The sequence below is a fragment of the Brassica oleracea genome, chromosome C3 (assembly GCF_000695525.1).
Source record: "Brassica oleracea var. oleracea cultivar TO1000 chromosome C3, BOL, whole genome shotgun sequence".
Classification (NCBI taxonomy): Eukaryota; Viridiplantae; Streptophyta; class Magnoliopsida; order Brassicales; family Brassicaceae; genus Brassica; species Brassica oleracea.
In genome coordinates, this window is record NC_027750.1 from 9,682,259 (window position 1) to 9,702,355 (window position 20,097).

The 20,097-nt window shown below is 35.4% G+C and overlaps 4 protein-coding genes across 5 annotated transcripts; 3 read left to right on the forward strand and 1 right to left on the reverse strand.

Moving 5' to 3' along the window:
• Positions 1-1,934: 1,934 nt before the first annotated feature.
• On the forward strand, positions 1,935-5,069 carry LOC106329203 (UDP-glycosyltransferase 74D1). The gene is made up of 2 exons (XM_013767813.1): positions 1,935-2,683; positions 4,172-5,069. The coding sequence occupies exons 1-2, from the start codon at positions 2,039-2,041 to the stop codon at positions 4,892-4,894; spliced, it is 1,368 nt and encodes a 455-aa protein (XP_013623267.1). The 5' UTR covers positions 1,935-2,038; the 3' UTR covers positions 4,895-5,069.
• Positions 5,070-7,884: 2,815 nt separating this feature from the next.
• On the forward strand, positions 7,885-9,733 carry LOC106336456 (probable E3 ubiquitin-protein ligase ARI11). The gene is made up of 2 exons (XM_013775292.1): positions 7,885-9,188; positions 9,309-9,733. Exons 1-2 carry the CDS (start codon positions 7,977-7,979, stop codon positions 9,666-9,668), a joined length of 1,572 nt encoding a protein of 523 aa, XP_013630746.1. The 5' UTR covers positions 7,885-7,976; the 3' UTR covers positions 9,669-9,733.
• A 96-nt stretch (positions 9,734-9,829) lies between these two features.
• Positions 9,830-14,616, reverse strand: LOC106336457 (serine/threonine-protein kinase HT1). 2 transcript variants are annotated; one of them, XM_013775293.1, is made up of 12 exons: positions 14,065-14,614; positions 12,177-12,251; positions 11,989-12,093; positions 11,813-11,898; positions 11,466-11,586; positions 11,290-11,369; positions 11,151-11,213; positions 10,925-11,046; positions 10,738-10,823; positions 10,460-10,584; positions 10,206-10,337; positions 9,830-10,073 (listed from the first exon to the last, which is right to left on the reverse strand). In XM_013775293.1, the coding sequence occupies exons 1-12, from the start codon at positions 14,491-14,493 to the stop codon at positions 10,067-10,069; spliced, it is 1,431 nt and encodes a 476-aa protein (XP_013630747.1). In that variant the 5' UTR covers positions 14,494-14,614; the 3' UTR covers positions 9,830-10,066. The 2 variants fall into 2 exon arrangements, with proteins under 2 accessions (XP_013630747.1, XP_013630748.1); XM_013775294.1 differs by lacking the exon at positions 9,830-10,073 and having other exon boundaries at positions 10,202-10,337; positions 14,065-14,616.
• A 1,543-nt stretch (positions 14,617-16,159) lies between these two features.
• LOC106328475 (acetolactate synthase small subunit 2, chloroplastic) lies at positions 16,160-19,921 on the forward strand. Its single transcript, XM_013766923.1, has 12 exons — positions 16,160-16,508; positions 16,588-16,801; positions 16,896-16,979; positions 17,105-17,173; positions 17,275-17,358; positions 17,490-17,642; positions 17,804-17,890; positions 18,235-18,339; positions 18,429-18,551; positions 18,840-18,992; positions 19,180-19,245; positions 19,610-19,921. Exons 1-12 carry the CDS (start codon positions 16,282-16,284, stop codon positions 19,697-19,699), a joined length of 1,455 nt encoding a protein of 484 aa, XP_013622377.1. The 5' UTR covers positions 16,160-16,281; the 3' UTR covers positions 19,700-19,921.
• Positions 19,922-20,097: the final 176 nt, after the last annotated feature.

Genomic DNA, 20,097 nt, shown 5'->3' on the forward strand with positions numbered 1-20,097 from the left:
AAATTATAAGCTCTCTTTCTATTATTGTTGACAAAAAAAGCTCTCTTATTATTATTCTTTTTTATTTCTTTATCTCTAAAAGATAAAACTGATTCGTTTTATTACAGTGTTCCTTGCATCCATAAGCGTACGTGGGCGGGGTAAATCATTAAATCAATTCCTTATTGAATTGCATAACAATTTGGATGGACATATATCATGGGCAGTGATTGGTGTCAGAGTCACTGTATTGATAGAGCAGAACTAACGTATATAAAAGACGTACACGACATTGATATATCATCAAAAGCCCACCTTACATCCAAATGATTATCTTTTGTTTATTATCTTTTGTTTTTCTTACTTGTTTGAGAAAGATACCGTTATTGTGAGCCACTACTATTGTGTCGGATTTCTTTTCTTATCTTGTCAAAACTGTTGAAATGTAAAATGACTGTTAAGTAAAATTCATAAACATTTGTATGTAAAATATTATACATGAACAGATAGATCTTATTTCTTTGGCTAACAAAAAAAGAATAGATAGATCATTTTATTACAAAATCATTGAAAATTATTTTATAAATGTAAATAAAATGTCATGTTTCTCAGTTGATTAAACATGTTTACAAGTAGATATATTTAAGTACATAATGTTTGGTGGATTTTGTTAATTAGATATCGTCGACAATATGACATGTGGATATCAAGATCCATGAATAACTTCTCGATAGTTCACCTCCTGTAATATATCATTGGAAATTCACTCCGCTGTATAATAAACACGGTAGAACCTAACCCTGGGCAAAGAGGCCGTTCAAGACCAAAATATTTAGAAGTTATACATACATATGCTCTCAAATGATTTTTTATAAATATATTAAAGTTTTTACTAAATGTTTATGGTTCTTAAAATCTCAGATCCCACTTTGAATATTGCTAATGAGTATCAGATTTCTGCCAAGACGTGAGATGCACCTTGCAATCATCACAAGTCCTGGAACATGTCCTATATAAAACCTACAAATTCTACAATGCTTTTAGAATGTCTTCAAGTTACTAACATATATATATATCTACTTATCAAAAATCCAGTGATTTCATTTTGAAGTCGAAACTCTATGAATAAGATTTATATTTCAGCAACAAAGAGGGAATATTCTCTAGAAGAAGATATACTTGATCATAAACAAAACATTTGCTTTTCGAAATTACATACTTGGAAGATTAATGGCGATTTTTAACGTTTACTGTTCTTTTTATTTTTAACTGACTGTTTCGTTGGAAAATACAATAGTTAACTATCTAACTCAAATATTTCGACTATATGATATATGCATTAGAACTTGAGTCATGTGCGATAACTAACCAAAATAAAATGATCTTAAGATTTTTTTGTGAAAATAAATGTTAAATAGGATGAAAAGTAAATATTTTCAAAACTAAAATAGAATGAAAATAATCATTTGACCAAACTAAAAGAAAATAAAGGAAACAATCAAATCTTAGCAAAATAAAATGAAGCCAATGATAGAAACTACAAAAGAAAAATCTACATAAGAAAGAAAGTTTTACTTTCCAGTGAATCAAAAAAATAAAACTAATGCATAAATGATAAGATAAACCATAAAAATACATGCAATAGATAGTAATAAATATTGACAAAAGAAAGATATAATCTAGAAATTCATACAATAACATAAAATAGATTTAAAGATAACTCTTCCATTGTGGGCTAGTTTCAAATATTCTGTACCACTGAACCAAATCTTCAAACATTATGGCATATCATTTGTAAAAGTATTAGGTCGATATGCTAATGTCTTATACGTACACGTAAGAGTTAAGACACAATCTTATATATAACCAAATCACTAACCCACCAACCTTTTAACTTACGTGTATCAGTAAAGGGACAAAGAGCAACACAAAATGTTGCATATATATATATCCCTATCCTATATAAGTTCTTCTTATCCTTCCTCACCATATCTCGAACAAAGTGTTATCACCAACAACATCAAAAACTTAGAGATTAAAAAAAAGAAGAGAGAAAAGAATGGGAGATGAAGCAAAGGCAAAAGTGTTAGTCTTCTCGTTTCCTATCCAAGGACACATAAACCCTCTCCTCCAATTCTCAAAACGTCTAATCTCCAAAAACGTCACCGTCACATTCCTCACCACTTCCTCCACTCACAACAACATCATCCGCCGTGCCATCTCCGGGGGAGCCACCGCTCTTCCACTCTCTTTCGTCCCCCTCGACGACGGCTTCGAGGAAGGCCATCCATCTACCGACTCCTCTCCCGAGTACTTTGCAAAGTTCCAAGAAAACGTCTCTAGGAGCCTCTCTCAACTCATCTCCTCGATGGAACCCAAACCAAACGCCGTCGTATACGACTCCTGTACGCCTTGGGTTCTCAACGTTTGCCGGGAACATCCCGGCGTCGCCGCGGCTTCGTTTTTCACTCAGTGCTCCACCGTGAACGCGATTTATGTTCATTCCTTGCGTGGAGCGTTTAAGGAGTTTCAAGACGACGTCGTCTTGCCTGCGATGCCTCCGTTGAAGGGTAGTGACCTGCCTGTGTTTCTGTACGACAATAATCTTTGCCGACCATTGTTTGAGCTGCTTAGTAGCCAGTTCGAGAATGTTGACCACATTGACTTCTTCTTGGTTAACTCTTTCGACGAACTCGAAGTTGAGGTAATTATTCTTTTATCTTTGTTTGTTTGACAAACAAAAAAAGTTTTCGTTGTTCATTTTCATATATATTATTAATTATCTGCAAAATAAAAGTAATAGTTAGTACTTGATGTGAACCATATGAAAATTAAAACTAGTAATAACGATATTTAAGTGAGGATTTCAATTGTAATTTTGGTACTTTGCGAATGTTATGTCCCTCTGTGGTTGTAGACTTGAAGGTTCATGTATAAAAAAAAGAATCTCTTATATACTAAAGCACAAGTCACTCCACCAATCAAAATTTAACATATGGCAAGTGTTTACAAAATTAAAAAAAAACAAAAAACAAATTACAACAAGTTTATTTGATTATAAATATTTTAACTGCCAACGAAAAAATCTTTATTTTGCAAACTAGCATCATCATACGTTCACATATGTTATGTAACTTCCAGTTATGTCAATAGTTTCATACGCTATATAAATTTGAAGCAAAATTTTAAAAATATGAGTCAATCAAATTTTCTGCATTTTTCTTTCTTATCCACAGTTCATCTTCTTTGGCTTGATTTTGCAAAGAAATTCTTTCTTAACTTTTCATAAGAAAAATATAATATGTATTCGTAAAAGAAAACAATATGATTCAATCTACATGATTTAAACTGAAGATGTTATTAAACTGAAGATGTTATTAAAATGAGAATTCCATTACCACAAACCTAAGTTATTTTCAACGTGGAAAACTATGCTTGTGGATAAAAAGTATAATCATTTAGATCTAAATATCTGTTTCAAAATACGGAACTAAGTTTTGTAGACATTTCTCATATGGCAGAGAGACAAAATTTAAGTTACATGAAGCAGAAATTGAAAAAGAAATTTAAATTTGTAACTTCACTAATCTATCAATGGTATTTTTGCAGATATATATATTTCAAACATGAAAACATGTCAACAAATAAATATTCATTTGATGTATAATCAATATTTGTATCGACATTTATAGATTAAACACGTCTATGAAACCATATTTTATGCAGTATATTTTATACACACATATAACAATTATATATATATATATATAAGCATTTATTGTGTCTTCATTTCTTGGAAAAAAATAAAAAAATTGTTTTGGCAACTCACGTCGCTTTGTTTGAAGGCAGCTACTTCTACATTTATATAACAATGTGTTAAGTAGGTTTAGAAGATATATAACTATAATAATAATTTGTTATTGATAAGTCATGGCAATTTTATGATCGTATAATTTTCGAAGACAATGAAATTGATCAGGTTATACTAGTCTAATAATAATGTTGACGTGAGCCCTAGTAGAGACAACAGTCTTCACCAAACCGGGTTCTAATAAAAGTTATATAAAAAGGAGCTATATACTATATGAATGGACTGATTTGGTTGATTATGAAATTGATACCTACGTAGTGTATATTCAGTCAAGCTATACTAACGTTTCTTTATTGATATGCTACCACTTCCTTTTCTTAGGTGCTAGAATGGATGAAGAAACAATGGCCGGTCAAGAACATAGGACCAATGATTCCATCAATGTACTTAGACAAACGACTAGCAGGCGACAAAGACTATGGACTCAGCCTCTCTAGTGCTCAAAACGAATGCCTTGACTGGCTTGACTCAAAGCCGCATGGTTCAGTGATCTACGTCTCTTTCGGAAGCATAGCAGTTTTAAAGGACACTCAAATGATTGAAGTCGCAGCTGGTCTAAAACAAACCGGCCATAATTTCTTATGGGTGGTTAGAGAAACAGAGACGAAGAAGCTACCAAGCAATTACATAGAGGAACTTGGTGAGAAAGGACTGATAGTGAAGTGGAGTCCACAATTAAAGGTTCTTGCACACAAATCGATTGGTTGTTTCATGACGCATTGCGGGTGGAATTCAACTTTAGAGGCATTGAGCTTAGGAGTGGCTTTGATTGGAATGCCGGCTTATAGCGACCAGCCGACTAATGCTAAGTTTATAGAGGATGTGTGGAAGGTTGGGGTTAGGGTAAAGGCAGATAAAGATGGGTTTGTCACGAAAGAAGAGGTTGTGAGATGTGTTGGAGAAGTTATGGAGGAGATGTCAGAGAAAGGGAAAGAGATTAGAAAGAATGCTTTGAGATTGATGGAGTTTGCAAAAGAAGCTTTGTCTGAAGGGGGAAACTCTGATAATAATATTGATGAGTTTGTGGCTGAAATTGCTAAGTAACATGATCATATCAATATGTGATGCTCAGCTTAATAATGTGTTTTGAAAATTTTAAAATAAAATAATTTGTTGTTTGAGCTTTAGAAAACTAAGAAGTTTATAATACAGTTTGTGTGTTTTTGGTTTGTAGTTGCTTCTGAGTTGGTTGCAGTATGTACAATTTGAAAATGATTGGAAACTTTGTTAAGCTAGATGATTTCCAACCTAAAACCAATTGGTGATAAGTTGAGTGGTCAATCCATCTTATATATTACTAAGGATCCTTTCCAATATCCGATATGTGACATTTATCCCTAATACGCCCCCTCGAGATGATGGCTCTTTGAGCGTCAATCTCGAAATGTTCGGGCAAGGATCGATAATGAATCGGATTGGACTGCATGGATCGGGCTCTGATACCATGTTAAGCTAGATGGGTTTTCAACTTAAAACCAATTAGTGATAAGTGGAGTGGCTCATCCATCTTATATATTACTAAGGATCCCTTCCAATATCCGATGTGGGACATTTATCCCTAATAGACTTGAAAAATTTTGGGATTAAAACAAGAAGTTAAGTTTTTCTTTTCTTTATTTTATTCTGGAATGAAACTTCGCTAACTAGAAAAAGAATTGCCGTGTCTATGCTAATTCATAATGTTGAAGCTATTATTACATAATGCCAAAGCCAGGTGGGTATAATCTAGAAACAATATTCGCAGATTGTCAAAAACATGTCATGTTTTCCAATTACAACCGCTTATTCGGTTGACGTGGCCAAAAAATGAAAGAATGTATCCAATTCCTCATTGAATTCTTCATATTCTTGGGCACTTGTCCTTCAAGAATCTCTCCCTTTAGACAGACAGCAACCTGGATTATTAACGAAGTAGTTGTTAAACTTTTCTCTACATTGAGCTCAATGAGAGTTATCTTTTTTTTTTGAAACACCAATGAGAGTTATCTATCATCATCTTTCAATCTTTCTTTTTGTTTTAGTTTATGATTGATCTCAATATTCTTGGACAATTCTTGGGAAATTTGGTCCTCCTTCTAGACAATTCTGCATAAAATGACGGTTGAGATGTGGATGAGCAGCTATTCAAATTCCTACGATATGGCCGAAAGAGAAACCAATATTGGAATGATCGATTATCTTGGACCAAAGAAAGCCAAAGGAGTAATACTTTACTCTATTACTAGGTATTATAAGACACCACTTTTAATTTGGTCATCTTTATTGCAATATTGTTACGTCAGTACGCCTATGAAACAATGGTTCTAAGATGTTTGATGGTTAAATATATATCCTTAGCCTTCTTGTTCGGCCACGTAAAGATATGATTGATAAGGTAATAAGTAAGAAAGAAGCTGGGAGAAATACTATAGATATTTGAAGTTGATATAAACGTCAAGATACTGAACGTTGCTTAGAAAAATGGATCTGAGTAGAGAGGCTTTTACCCTTGTTAGATTTACCATCAGCTAATATGGACATATGACCTATTGCCAACACCATGAATATCGTTTTACCACTTATTCATGTCATGTCATGTCATGGGCAGTATACACATTAGATGTAAAAGGCCGCTATTAGATTCTGGCATTGTTGGCTTTATAAGATTTTTGTAAAGCCTATCCCGTTCAAAATAGAAACACGAAAAAATCGTTAAATGGAAACAGAGATACGTCAAAGCAGAAGAGGGAATCCAAGTCCAAAATTATATTACAAAAAAATCTGGCAAGCTGGAAAAGAATTCCAATAAGAGAATCCATTAGTTTGAACCAAATTTTGAATATCATAAATTTTCTTGATCTTACTCTTTGTAGTTCAGTACTTTTTGCTTTTATGGTTTTTTTTTTACATTAAAAACTCATTCTATTATTCAAACATAAACATAAGATGGTCTATGTAATTATAAGATTAGAATAGAAAGACCAATAAAGTAGATTTCTCTATTGAAAAAGTAGCACTCTTGGCCAAAAAATTAGCTGTTGAACTAAGTTACTCTAGTTACATGAAAAAGATTGAATGCATGAAAAATTGAAACGTACTACTATTTCTTAATGTTGATTTTTATGATACCTTCTGTATACGTTTCAATTATGCGAGAGGGGAAAAAGATATGGCCAACGGCTATTGGTTCTGGCTCCCCCTTCTTCAGACGCTGCTTAAAGCTCTTATGGGTCACACGTGTATAGAACTCATTGGTTAAATATTTAAACAACGTGGAGTAAAAGCCCTAATGTCATAGAGAATGACTAGGCATGGGCGTTCGGGTCAGGTTTTTTGGATTTCAGTTCTTTTTGATAACACCTCCTAGGTCTCATTATAGTAGATTTGCAAGTATGGGTCGGGTTCGGATATAACACATCGGGTTCAGGTCAGGTTTTTTGGATTTCGGTTCTTTTTGATACCACCTCTTAGGTCCCATTATAGTAGATTTGTAAGTACTAGTCGGGTTCGGATATAACACATCGGGTTCGGGTCGGTTTTGTATCACATAATAGAACCCATAAAATAACCATACATCATTCGGATTCGGGTTATATCGGATCGGTTCGGATATACCCGAAATAAAATCTAAAATTTAAAAGCAAAACATAAGAAATATATGTTTATTTATATATAATTAAGTATTTAAAGTAGTTATTTAAATTTTAAATACTTATTGTTAGATACCATATCAAAATAAATACGAAATTGAATATTTGAAGTATATATTCATGTTTTATATAATTACATTGTATATTAGTTTGGACATTCGGACCAGTTTCTTCGGATATATTTTCAGATTTTTTTGGTTTTTTTCGGTTTTTCGGGTTACCCGTTCGGGTTTGGTTAATAACACTTAGGGTTCAGATATGTTTTGTACCACCTTACAAGATCCATTTGGGTTTTTTTTTTTTCATTTCGGACCGGGTACGGATAGAGTTTTTCGGTTCGGATTCGGTTCGGATTTCGGATTATGGATTTTATGCCCAGGCCTACAGAATGACTATAAGAGATAATTTGTTAGCCTAGAGCTTCGTTGAGTGAAAAACCTAACTTCGTATAAATATCAAAAGCATAAATCGTTTTAGGGTTTTTCTATACGTCGATCATGGATTATTCCGATGAAGATGGCATGGTCGATACTGATTCAGGTGAGGAGAGTTTATTGAGTGACAACCCCGTAGATTCTGATTATGAATTCACCGATCAAGACATGGACAACGCTTCAACATCCAAACGATCTCAGATAAGTTACTTGGTTCTCAAGGAAGAAGACGTTAGCAAGCATCAAAGAACCGATATTGAACAAGTTTCCACTGTTCTCTCGATAAGCCAAGTCGAATCGATCGTTCTGCTTCTTCACTACCAGTGGAATGTTAGTAAAGTCGAAGATGAATGGTTTACTGGCGAAGAGAAAGTCCGTGAACTCGTTGGTATGTTGAAGGAGCCTGTCGTTGATCTTAACGACAGAGAAGTGAATATTGAATGTGGAATTTGCTTTGATTCATATACTCAGAAGGAAGTGACAACACTTTCTTGTGGTCATCCTTATTGCAATGTTTGTTGGACCGGTTACATCACTACGACAATCAATGACGGTCCGGGATGTTTGACAGTTAAGTGTCCTGAACCTTCTTGTTCTGCCGTGACAGCATGTCAATATATGGTCGATAAGGTAATAACCGATAAAGAACATAAGGAGAAGTACTATAGATACTTTGTTAGATCTTATGTCGAAGCTAGCGGAAATAAGATAAAATGGTGTCCATCACCTGGATGCGAATACGCGATTGATTTTGCAAGTGGAAGCGGAAGTGAACATTACGATGTTTCTTGTTTGTGTTCTTATGAATTCTGCTGGAACTGCGGTGAAGACGCTCACCGTCCTGTGGATTGCGAAACGGTATCAAAATGGATAAGTAAGAACACTGATGTATCCGAGAACACGAACTGGATACTTGCGAATACAAAGCCTTGTCCTAATTGCAAACGTCAGATCGAGAAGAGCATGGGATGTAACCATATGGGATGCTCGATTTGTAAACACCGTTTTTGTTGGAATTGTCTTGGTCCAATGAAAGGTCACAAGAATTGCCACAAATTTAAGGGTGGTAATGAGACTAATGTTAAGAGAAAAAGGGCGAAAAGGGCAATCGATAGATACATGCATTATTATGAAAGATGGGCAAGCAACCAGTCTTCGAGGCTAATAGCTATGGCAGATTTGAAGAAATTGCAGTCGGTGCAGCTTAAATGGCTTAGTATCAGACAATGCACAACAGAGTCTCAGCTCCAGTTCACAGTAGAGGCATGGCGTCAGGTTAGCGTAAACTTGCAACCATTCTACTAAGGTCTAGAGTTAGTAATAAGACTATAAGTGAGCCTTTGTTACAATTTTTTTTCTTCAAAAGCGATTCGATGTCTCGTATTATTATTACAGATCATTGAATGTAGAAGGGTTTTGAAATGGACATATGCATATGGATACTACCTTCCAGAGGAGGAACAAACCAAGAAACAGTTTTTCGAGTATTTGCAAGGGGAAGCTGAAGCTGGTTTGGAGAGGCTACATCATTGTGCAGAAGAGGAGTTGAAACATTTTGTCTTCAAAACTCAAGATTCATCCAAAAATTTCGGTGACTTCCGGAGGAAGCTAACTGGTTTGACTGAAGCAACCAAAACTTACTTCGAAAATCTAGTGAAAGCTTTGGAGAATGGTCTTGCTGATGTAGCACTTAGTGAGAGCAGCAAATCAAAAACAAAATCGAAACCTGCTACCAAAAGACGAAAGCTGAAGTGAGAACGGTATGAGGTACGATCCATCTTGTTTTATCTGTTTTATGTTTTTTTTTTTTGCTGCCATGACCGCAGAGTTCGTGATAATTTTTACCTTATTAAAATATTTTTCTTTGGAATAAAAGATGCATTTGTTAGCTTGTTATGGTATCGTTTTGAGACAACAAGAATAAAGAGCTGTCTTGCTAGTTATTATATCAATATGATACATTGTATCCCAAATGCTCAGTTCTGTGCATGGGATAAGTCTATATAGCTCGCTGAAGTACTTTATACATTGTTACACGATAAGACATTTACAAATGGGAGAGACCTGCCGTTTTTGTTTTCTGTATTCTCCGTACCGATTTTATTGCTGAGTTCCTCCTGTTTCTGAGCTTAAACCTCTCCTGGTCCTCTGTGCTATTTCCTGAGAAAAAAAAAATTACATTTGGTTAAGAAAACGACCTCATGGCATACGTGAGGTGAGAGCTTGGCTAAGGTGATAACAGAGTACAAAACATAATTGATAAAGAGTTGTTGCTAAGAGAAAGAATTTTACCAAGGAAACTTGAATGTATCTTTCCACCATCCTTGTTTTGAGCATTGTACAAAGATCCTGTCCAGTCGAACTATAATCTCAGAAAATGTCGGCCTAACAACAGCTTTCACATCCCAGCACTCCTCAATCAACCTGTTTTATATATTGAAATTGAAAGAGTATTGGTAAGGGATCATCAAGGACCAAGCAAAATGATGTTACTCTACACCAAGTGCAAAAACAAAAAAGTTTATAAAAGATATGATTACACTTACTCTCTCATCTCTTCGGGACAACTTTTGGTCTTGGCCTTAAACGAAGGTCTTCGTCCTTCCAAACACATTAGCTTCACTGCCTCTTCTGGGGGCTTAGGATGGAAAGGTTGTACTCCTTCAATCATCTGAAAAAGTTTTTTAAATTAACTTAATTACTTCAATGAGATTTTTTTTATCCTCAGTGGACTAAACCGACAAGAATACAGCCATCAAGAAATGTAGAGGAGCAGTGTTAACCAATGATTGACGTTAAGGGTAACCATAAGGTACATACATACCTCATATAATACGACACCAAAAGAGTATGAATCCGCACTTCTGTCAAATATTTCATCTCGGTAAACCTCAGGTGCCACACAGTAATCTGCATACACAATTGGCTTATGAATTCCATCATTCTTATGAATATATCAAAAATAGAAACAATTTATGTATGTTTATCAAAGCTTCTGTGCTAGAACTTACTTGAAAGGTCTATATGTGCTCCGTGATTAAGGACTTTTGATTTATCCGATGATAACTTTTCAAAACTTATCAAACCAAATCCAGCAACCTTCAAAAGTCCTCCATTATCGAGCATAATATTTCTGCCACCTTACAAGAAGTTGACGAAATTAGATAACTGAGAGGTTCCAATACCATGTTCTTGAACAAGATAAGGTGCAGATGCTTCTTTATTTAGTTATCTTACTTGGGTTTTAGATCACAGTGGATTACTGGTTCTGGTTTACACTCGTGAAGATAGTTCATTCCCCTGAGAAAGAGCCAAATGATTTATTTGTTCAGAACATTAAAATTGGAATACAATCTTGCAAAAAAAGAGTACATGCCTGGCTATATCGAGGGCAAATCTTAGAACTTTGGATGGAGAAAGGCGCCCTTTCTTTTGAAGATAGCTCCCAAGGTCACCCTGAAAGTTACACCCAAGCCAAAAAAAATTATTTCCTAGAATCCAAAAAATGTTTAAGGAGGGACAAATCTGGTAAGGTGTAAAAGAGAAGGTTACTTTAGGATGATACTCAGACACAATCATCATGGGGACATTTTGAGTGACAGCTCCAACAAATTGCACAACATTAGGATGACGAACCTTTTCGAATAAAGTAAGTTCGTGTTTAAAGGCGTTTCTGTGAGTAAGTAAGATCATTCAGATGATATAATCTCAGAGCAAACATAATAATACATAAAAACAAAGCAGGGATTCTAATATCTTACAGCTCATATCATCAATCACTATTAGCATTAGAAGTGATTTTAATGATTTATAGATTAATATAAGAAGAGATTCAAAATCAGTCTTGACCTGTTTGCTAACTTAGACAGATACCGATTAAAGAGAAGAGTACAACGTACATGGTATCATGATCCTTGTAGAGATCCTTATCAAGTATCTTTACAGATACTTTAGTCCCATTCCATTTAGCCACTTGATATATTCCCTAGAAAATGATGAAATGTTTTTTTTAGAAGCATTTTAGCTGGAAAATTAAAGCATGATCCACAGGAAAGTGAAGCGAAAGAGGCCTTGCCTTTGAGATACCATCAGCTTTCCGAACTTGAAGTTCTTGTGGATTTAACTCGTAATCAGGAACATGACGAGGATTGGCCACAACCATTGGTGTCTTTTTCGTTTTCTAATACCAAAAAAAAAAAGTGTAATGAAACGCATTGGAGATTATATGAAACAGAACATAGCTTGATCCATGCATATATATACCGGAACTTTGGCTCCACGGGCTTTCAAGATGTTGTAAACGTCCATGTTACCATAGTACTTAGCATCGGCAGCTGCCTATCCACACAAGAACACCAAAATTTTAGATCAAAAGCACTAAAGAACACCTACTAAAAGAGACGCAAGGAGGCTTGCGTCTAGAGGTGTCAAAATGGGTCATGACCCATGGATTAACCCAACCCAAGTTGACCCATTAACCCAAATGAACTGTTTATTTTTGATCCAATGGGTTAATGAGTTAATAGGTTAATGGGTTAACAAGTTGATGGGTTAATAGGTTAACGGGTTAACAAGTTAAATAGATCTATTGGGTTGGGTCAACTCTGACCCATTTAGTTTTCAATTAAAAAACCATTAATAAACCCAATTCTCTTCCAAACCCAGGATTCAATTTTACTTTCTCTATCGTTGCATCGATCTGATTTCTTTTTTCCCGCCAAAATCACAAAAACGCGTTTTCCCGCCAAAACCGAAAAACGCGTTTTCCCGCCAAAACCACAAAACGCGTTTTTCCCGCCAAAACCAAAAAACGCGGTTTTCTCGCCAAAATCACAAAAACGCGTTTTTCTCGCCAAAACCGAAAAACGCGTTTTCCCGCCAAAACCGCAAAACGCGTTTTCCCGCCAAAACCGCAAAACTCGTTTTCCGCAAAAAATGTGTTTTCCGCCTAAATCGCAAAAACGCGTTTTCCCGTCAAAACCACCAACTTGTTCTTAACTAAAAAATGGTTCATTATAAAGATGTTGGGTTGATGGGTCAACCATTAACCCATCTGACCCATTTAATTTAATGGATCATGGGTCAACCCAATCAATTTATTGAATGAGATAGGTTGACCAATGACCCATTAACAATAAATCCATTTGGGTTATGGGTTGGGTTGACCCGTTTGACCCATTTTGACACCCCTACTTGCGTCTAAAGATATCCGTTAGGTTTTGGATCGGTTCAGATTTTGGAATTATTGGTGCCATGCTCATAACCATGTTCTAAAAATCGGGTTAGATGGCGCATCCGTCTAGGCGGTAAATCGGTTATAGCCAAAACGATTTTCTTGAAATCCAATTTAATCAGCTTAAATTGGGTTAAACCATTCTAAATCGGTTAAAAATCGGTTTAAATTGATATAATTCATTGTAATTTGGTGTAAATCGGTTAAATCAAGTAACAAATGTTAGTGTAGGTCCACAAATTTATCTGATTTCGTTTTTTGTATATCTAATTTTTAAACTTCATCAAAATAATTTTATAATTAAACCTAAAAAATTAAATACCTAATACAAATATATACTAATAAATAAATAAATAAAGTATTCATTAATGCATAGTCACCGCCTAGTACCCGAATAATCCACCTAGTCAATAAATCTATACATAACGTAAGCGGTTTCTTGAATATTGCTCATAAGTCTTTCGGATATTTTCTAATTTGAGTTCGATTATGTTTCTTTCATATCTATTTCGGATAGGATTTTACCAATATCTGAGATCAACCAGAACTAAAAAAAACTAACGAAAATTTATCTAAGTTACTCGAGGACCCGGAAAAAGCCTATCCAAACTAAAAAAAAAAACTGAAAGTAAACTCGTAAGTAAAAAAACTAGATATGAAAGCGACCCAAAGTATTCAAATTATCCAAATTAAGTGAAATGGGGCAATAAATTTAGTTAACTTCAGATACTAATTAAGGTTACCGTTCAAATCGGATAATACGTACTTGATATCCAAATACTTATCCCTTAGGCTCCTTCGGGTATTTTTTTCTAAAACGTTTCGGATCGGGTTCAGGTTATGATTTCAAATTCAATTATAACCGCCCATAAAGAATTTGATCTAATGCAATATAGGTCGATAAAATTTCATATTTACCGTGCTTCCCCAACGATCACGAGCATCGATATTAGCCTTCCTAGTAAGCAAGAGCTTCACAACATCGACATGACCTTCACAGGCAGCTATATGAAGCGCGGTACGACCATCGAGATCAATACTATTGACATCGATCCCTTCGTCAAGCAGATCCTGAACGCCTTCAACATCTCCTCTACAAGCCACGAAGAGGAGCTGCATAGTGGCGTCGAGGTTATCGGGGACGGCGAGCTGCGGATGGCCCGAACCTTCCGGACTCCGTCGAATCGGATCGAGAGAAGATTGCCTGCCGAAGCTGAACCGCATATTGATACGGCGAGGATCGTGCGACGCCTGGCGCGTGAACTGGCGGCTGAACGTCCGGCGAAGCGATACAGATGAGAGTTGCCTCGAGATTCCACGTTTCAGCTGTCCCGCGATGTTCGCCATGGCTTCTTCGATTTCGAATCTAAAATCAAAAAAAAAAAATTCAAACGGATAGTCAAGAGTTGTTGAATGGGGTGAGATCCGGTTGAAGCGCGTGCGTTGGTCTATCAATAGGGAGGAAATAATTTAATTTAATTGAGACATTATTATGGGGACGACGTCTGTTTCCCATTGACTTAGATTTGACTTTCGCTTTCGATCATTGTGTGGCAGCTCCCGCGTAAATTTGGACTCTTGCTAATAATTGATCGTCGTCCACTTATTTCCGGGTGGTTTTTACCGGTAATTAAATTATATTGTTTTCGTAATTATGAAATTAACCCTAATCTTCTTGTAATTATGAAAGTAACCTTACGAAATTCTCATAGTTGAAAATTGTGTGGATAAGGCTGACGTGTCGCCGGTCTGATCAATACTACCTCGAGATGTTTTAGATTTTTTTCTTATTCCACAAAGATAGATTTTCCATATTGTTAATGTACTTTTTTATATTTTTGAAGAATATTAATTGAGAATAGTTGAATTGATTAAATTTTATTGGTGGAAAGTGTATAATAAAATAAAAAATAAATTAAATTATAAATATTTATTAAATTTTTAATAAGCGTGTATGCTTTAGAAAATCTTACTTAGAAAAACAGAGGGAGGAACAGAGGGGAGGGAGTACATTATTAACCTTGGCTTTTTGAGCTCTTTTGTGAATGAAAGCCGCCACATCTGACATGGTCTCTTAAGTGTAGCTGTCGTAACGGGGGTGTGAGCTGTATTTTGCGTCATCCTGTTATGGCCTTTACTTTACACTACATTTTTAAGTTTTAAGTTGATAAAATTTTAAATTTGCCAAAAAATAATAAAATACTCATTTTTATTTTTGATTTTGATGATTATTTTGTAGTTGTATATTAAAATTTTGATATTTAAGATATCTTTTGTATTTAATAAATATGGTGAATAAATATATATGTTTAAAAGAAAATATTTGAGAAAATTCAAATCCAAACAGATATGTTAAAAACTTAAATCTGAATAGATATCTGAACTAAATCTGATCCGAATATGTAAAAACTTAAAAAGGATTTTATATTTTTAATTTAATTATTTTGAAAATCCGAAATATCTAATTGAAACCGAACTGTTACACAAACTAGGGGTGGACACGAATCGGATATCCATATCCGTTTTTTTTGAAGGTATTCGTGAACCGATATGTTTTGTCCGAATAATCAATTATCTGACTCGATTCGATCTCTAGCCATCCGAATATCCAATAGATTTTAGATTTTTGACCGGATATTCGATTCGAACCATAAAAATAAATAAATAATCCAAATAATACAAAATAATAATATTTTATTACAAACATAAAAATTATTTACTTTTAAAATTCTAATAAATAATATAATAAATTTAGTAAATAAAAATACTGTAAAACTTATATAAAATATATTATTTATATAATTCTTTAAATAAATGTATATATCATATATGTACGTATAACGGATCGGATCTGGTATTTATTCCTAAAAACATTAGAATTTGTGATTGACTTCGTTTTTTTTTTTTGCGAATAGGACATATTAGTATTTGCTTTGATGAGTATAATGAATAGAAATCAAAATTTATGCATATTTTTGCTTGTAAAAGATAATTTATGCATATTTTGCGCAGCCATAACACAAACACACCTCTCCAAAAAAAAACATGTCATTGCGTTTGTGTTAAGGGAGTGTGCGTGCCAGTAGTACCTTTCACTTCTCATACCGTCTCAAAAATTTGGACCTCGTCTCTTCAATGGCGGCCATTTCCGCAAGCTCTTCCCCATCCCTTCTCTCCTTGAGATCGTCATCTCCCGAATCTTCTCCCTCTCTCACACCCTCGACGCGGCGGGTATCCTTCCCTTCGAAGATTTCTCATTTCTCCCGTAAATCTTCGAACCGAGACAACGAAACGGGAAAGAGAACGGAGCAAATCGTTAGAAGCGTCGACGAGAGGGTCTCCGATGCTCCACCAACATCGAAGTACATTGAATAGTCGCCTTTTGAATTCGTTTTCATTTGTTTTGTTGATCATTGGATACTTTTTTTTGTCTATCTTAAGGGTGAGGAAGCACACGATCTCAGTGTTCGTTGGAGACGAAAGCGGGATGATTAACAGGATCGCAGGAGTCTTTGCGAGGAGAGGTTACAACATCGAGAGTCTTGCTGTTGGTCTCAACAGAGACAAGGCTCTCTTCACCATTGTTGTCTCCGGCACTGAAAGGGTGCTTCAGCAGGTCATCGAGCAGCTTCAGAAGCTCGTTAATGTTCTCAAGGTTGTAACTTTTCTACATCATCACACTTATCATTTTTTGTGCTGAAGATTTAAATTTGCAAAATTCCTGAATTGAGTTTGTAGTTGATAATTAGGTTGAGGATATCTCCAGTGAGCCGCAAGTGGAGCGTGAACTGATGCTTGTCAAAGTGAATGCAGATCCGGAATCCAGGGCTGAGGTAGTCTTCCTTGCCCTATGAGAAAATTAGACTTTAATGTACTTGTTTGTTGCTTTGGATTCAGTATAAAGGTGGAGTTTATTTTCTTTCAAATTTTGACTGGACTATGTTTGATGAGTTTACAGATCATGTGGCTAGTTGACACATTCAGAGCAAAAGTTGTAGACATTGCAGAACACGCATTGACTATTGAGGTACATTTGCATAAGATTATGAAGAAGTAGGATAAACAAATTGGTTGCTCTAGTTTACAAATTTTAGTTGTTTAGCATTCACTTTTAAGCTTATCTTGCAGGTAACTGGAGATCCTGGGAAAATGATTGCTGTTGAAAGAAATTTGAAAAATTTTGAGATCAGAGAGATTGTCAGGACAGGAAAGGTAGTGGATTTATGGGGTAACTAGATTGTATTGCTTCTGAGTATCATCTTATTTGTGCTTTCTAATGACATAAAAGACATAATCTTGTTGACTTTCACTAATTTAGGGAATGTGGAATGCCGATTTTTCAGATAGCACTGAGAAGGGAAAAGATGGGTGCTACTGCTCCGTTTTGGCGATTCTCAGCAGCATCCTATCCAGATCTCAAGGAGCAAGCACCTGTTAATGTTCTTCGAGGTAGCAAAACAGGAGCTATAGTCCCTCCAAGTGAAACAACAGCAGGGGTGTGTACTACAAACTAGTGTGCATCTCTCAAAGGAGAACATGCTTGACGCATGCAATTCAAATAAATGCTCTTTTGTTTTCTGACACTATCTAAATTAAATTCTTCACAAGTTTACTAATCCTCCAGTGTTAAAAGTTTTATATTTTGTTTTAAATGTAGGGAGATGTTTATCCCGTTGAGTCAACTTCTGACCTAAAGGTACAACGTGTTCTTGACGCTCACTGGGGACTTCTCACGGACGAAGATGTAAGTGACTTTGTTGCTAATATAATATATATACGTAGATCTTATAGATGCCACCATAGGTACGCGTGCCATGATGATTTAATAATTATATGCAGCATAATGGTAGAGGCTTCAGAATCTAATTTGCATTATAAGAGTTGGACTTATTTGTCCAATCAGGTTGTCTAGGACTCTTGAGTATGAGTAATTCTTACTGTTAATATCGTATGGAAGAATCATTTTCCTATATCTAAAGTTAGATATGATTAGTTGTCGAGATTGTTTCTATTCATTTGCATAGCTGACAGTTTTTTCTAGGTGATTTTGTTTCATTTCGTTATAATTCTTCTTTTCTGATCTTTCAGACGAGTGGACTACGGTCACATACTCTATCTTTGCTTGTAAACGATGTTCCAGGAGTCCTTAATCTTGTAACTGGTGTTTTCGCTCGAAGGGGATACAATATTCAGGCATAGTCTTTATATCTCTCTCACACACACATACACGGAATGTGCTTGGAATTCACTGATACACTGACTAAATCTTATTTTTGGTTCAGAGCTTGGCGGTAGGACATGCTGAAGCACAGGGCATTTCACGCATTACAACAGTTGTTCCTGCAACAGATGAATCAGTCAGCAAATTAGTGCAGCAACTATATAAACTCGTAGATGTACATGAGGTAGGATCACAAAAGAGCAACTGTCTTTCTAAATATTTTAACAGTCTGAATGCTCTTGATGGCTCCGATCCTTTGCTCTTTTACCTTTTAGCTATTTCTGTGAAGTTTAAACTGTAGATCCTTGGACTTTCCTACATCTTTTCTGGTCTTTTTTTGTTTATTCGCAGTGGGACATTTATTTCCACGATAGCTAATTGTACAAGCTTGATGAATAGAATCCTGAGCATGCTGAATAGTCTGTACCATAATTTTCCAAGCAGTTATAAAATTTTGTGGGGATGCCTGCAGGTCCATGATCTTACTCATTTGCCATTTGCTGAAAGAGAACTGATGCTGATTAAGATTGCTGTGAACGCTGCTGCGAGAAGAGATGTCCTGGACAATACTAGTATTTTCAGGGCAAAAGCTGTTGACGTATCCGATCATACAATTACTTTGCAGGTAAAATGCATTTCTCATAAACTGGTACTTCGTTTGAGGTGTAGTTGCAAATCAGATAAGCGATCCAATCCATTTGGACATCTGTAAAGTTACGTATCATTAGATAGATTTGACACAACCAAAGTTCCGTTTAACAAAATATATTTTTTTTGGATTTGTTGCTTGAATTTGTTTGATGTGGATACAGCTTACTGGGGATCTTGACAAGATGGTTGCACTGCAAAGGTTGTTGGAACCTTACGGTATATGCGAGGTTAGTGTTGCAATCTATTTTCATCTCTTAGTCAATGTTATATAACTTGTAAGCCATAACATTAATAAATCCATTGATGTTGTTGTCATCCACAAATCCAAATTAAAACAGGCAATAGCACATAATAAAAAAATCCTTAGCCGTAGTGAGAAGGCTCAAATTGTTCAGATAAAGTTGAAACATTAAGAGGTTTGTAGTATTGTTGACTTAGAAACAGGAGTGAAACACCTTAGTCTAGTAAAATCAATAACAAAAGCTGGACTCATTTTCTAATGTATTCTACCCCTTCAGGCTGTGCTTAGGAAAAGAATCAGTTTGACAGGCATTGTTCCTTGTATAACTTATGATGTTTCTCAATCAACAGGTTGCAAGAACAGGGCGTGTGGCATTGGCTCGTGAATCAGGAGTGGACTCTAAGTATCTTCGTGGATACTCCTTCCCTTTAACTGGTTAATAACCCAATCGTAGAGTAGCATACAAAACTGTATCCATGAAACAGCAAAACAGAAAAAAAAAAAAAAAAAGACCTTTTGAATATAAAAAGTTCCATTACACACTTTTATGAGCCACAAACCCAAAGACCGAGCCAGAGAGACTGTGTAGATATGTTTTGGGACTTTGTGAATTTCATTTCAGTTTCTTTATTTTGAGAATAAAAAGTTGTTAGGATTATTAATCTTCGCTGCCTTCTTTTTCCCGGTAGTTGTCTCCTGGGATGAATAAATCACACTTTTGATTTCATAGAAGTTTCTGTGGACGGACTTTGCAAATGTTTTAGAGTAAAAGTCAGACTAAAGTAATCGTTGACTGAACCGGAAGTGTACTTTGAACACCAACCGGAAAACAACAATC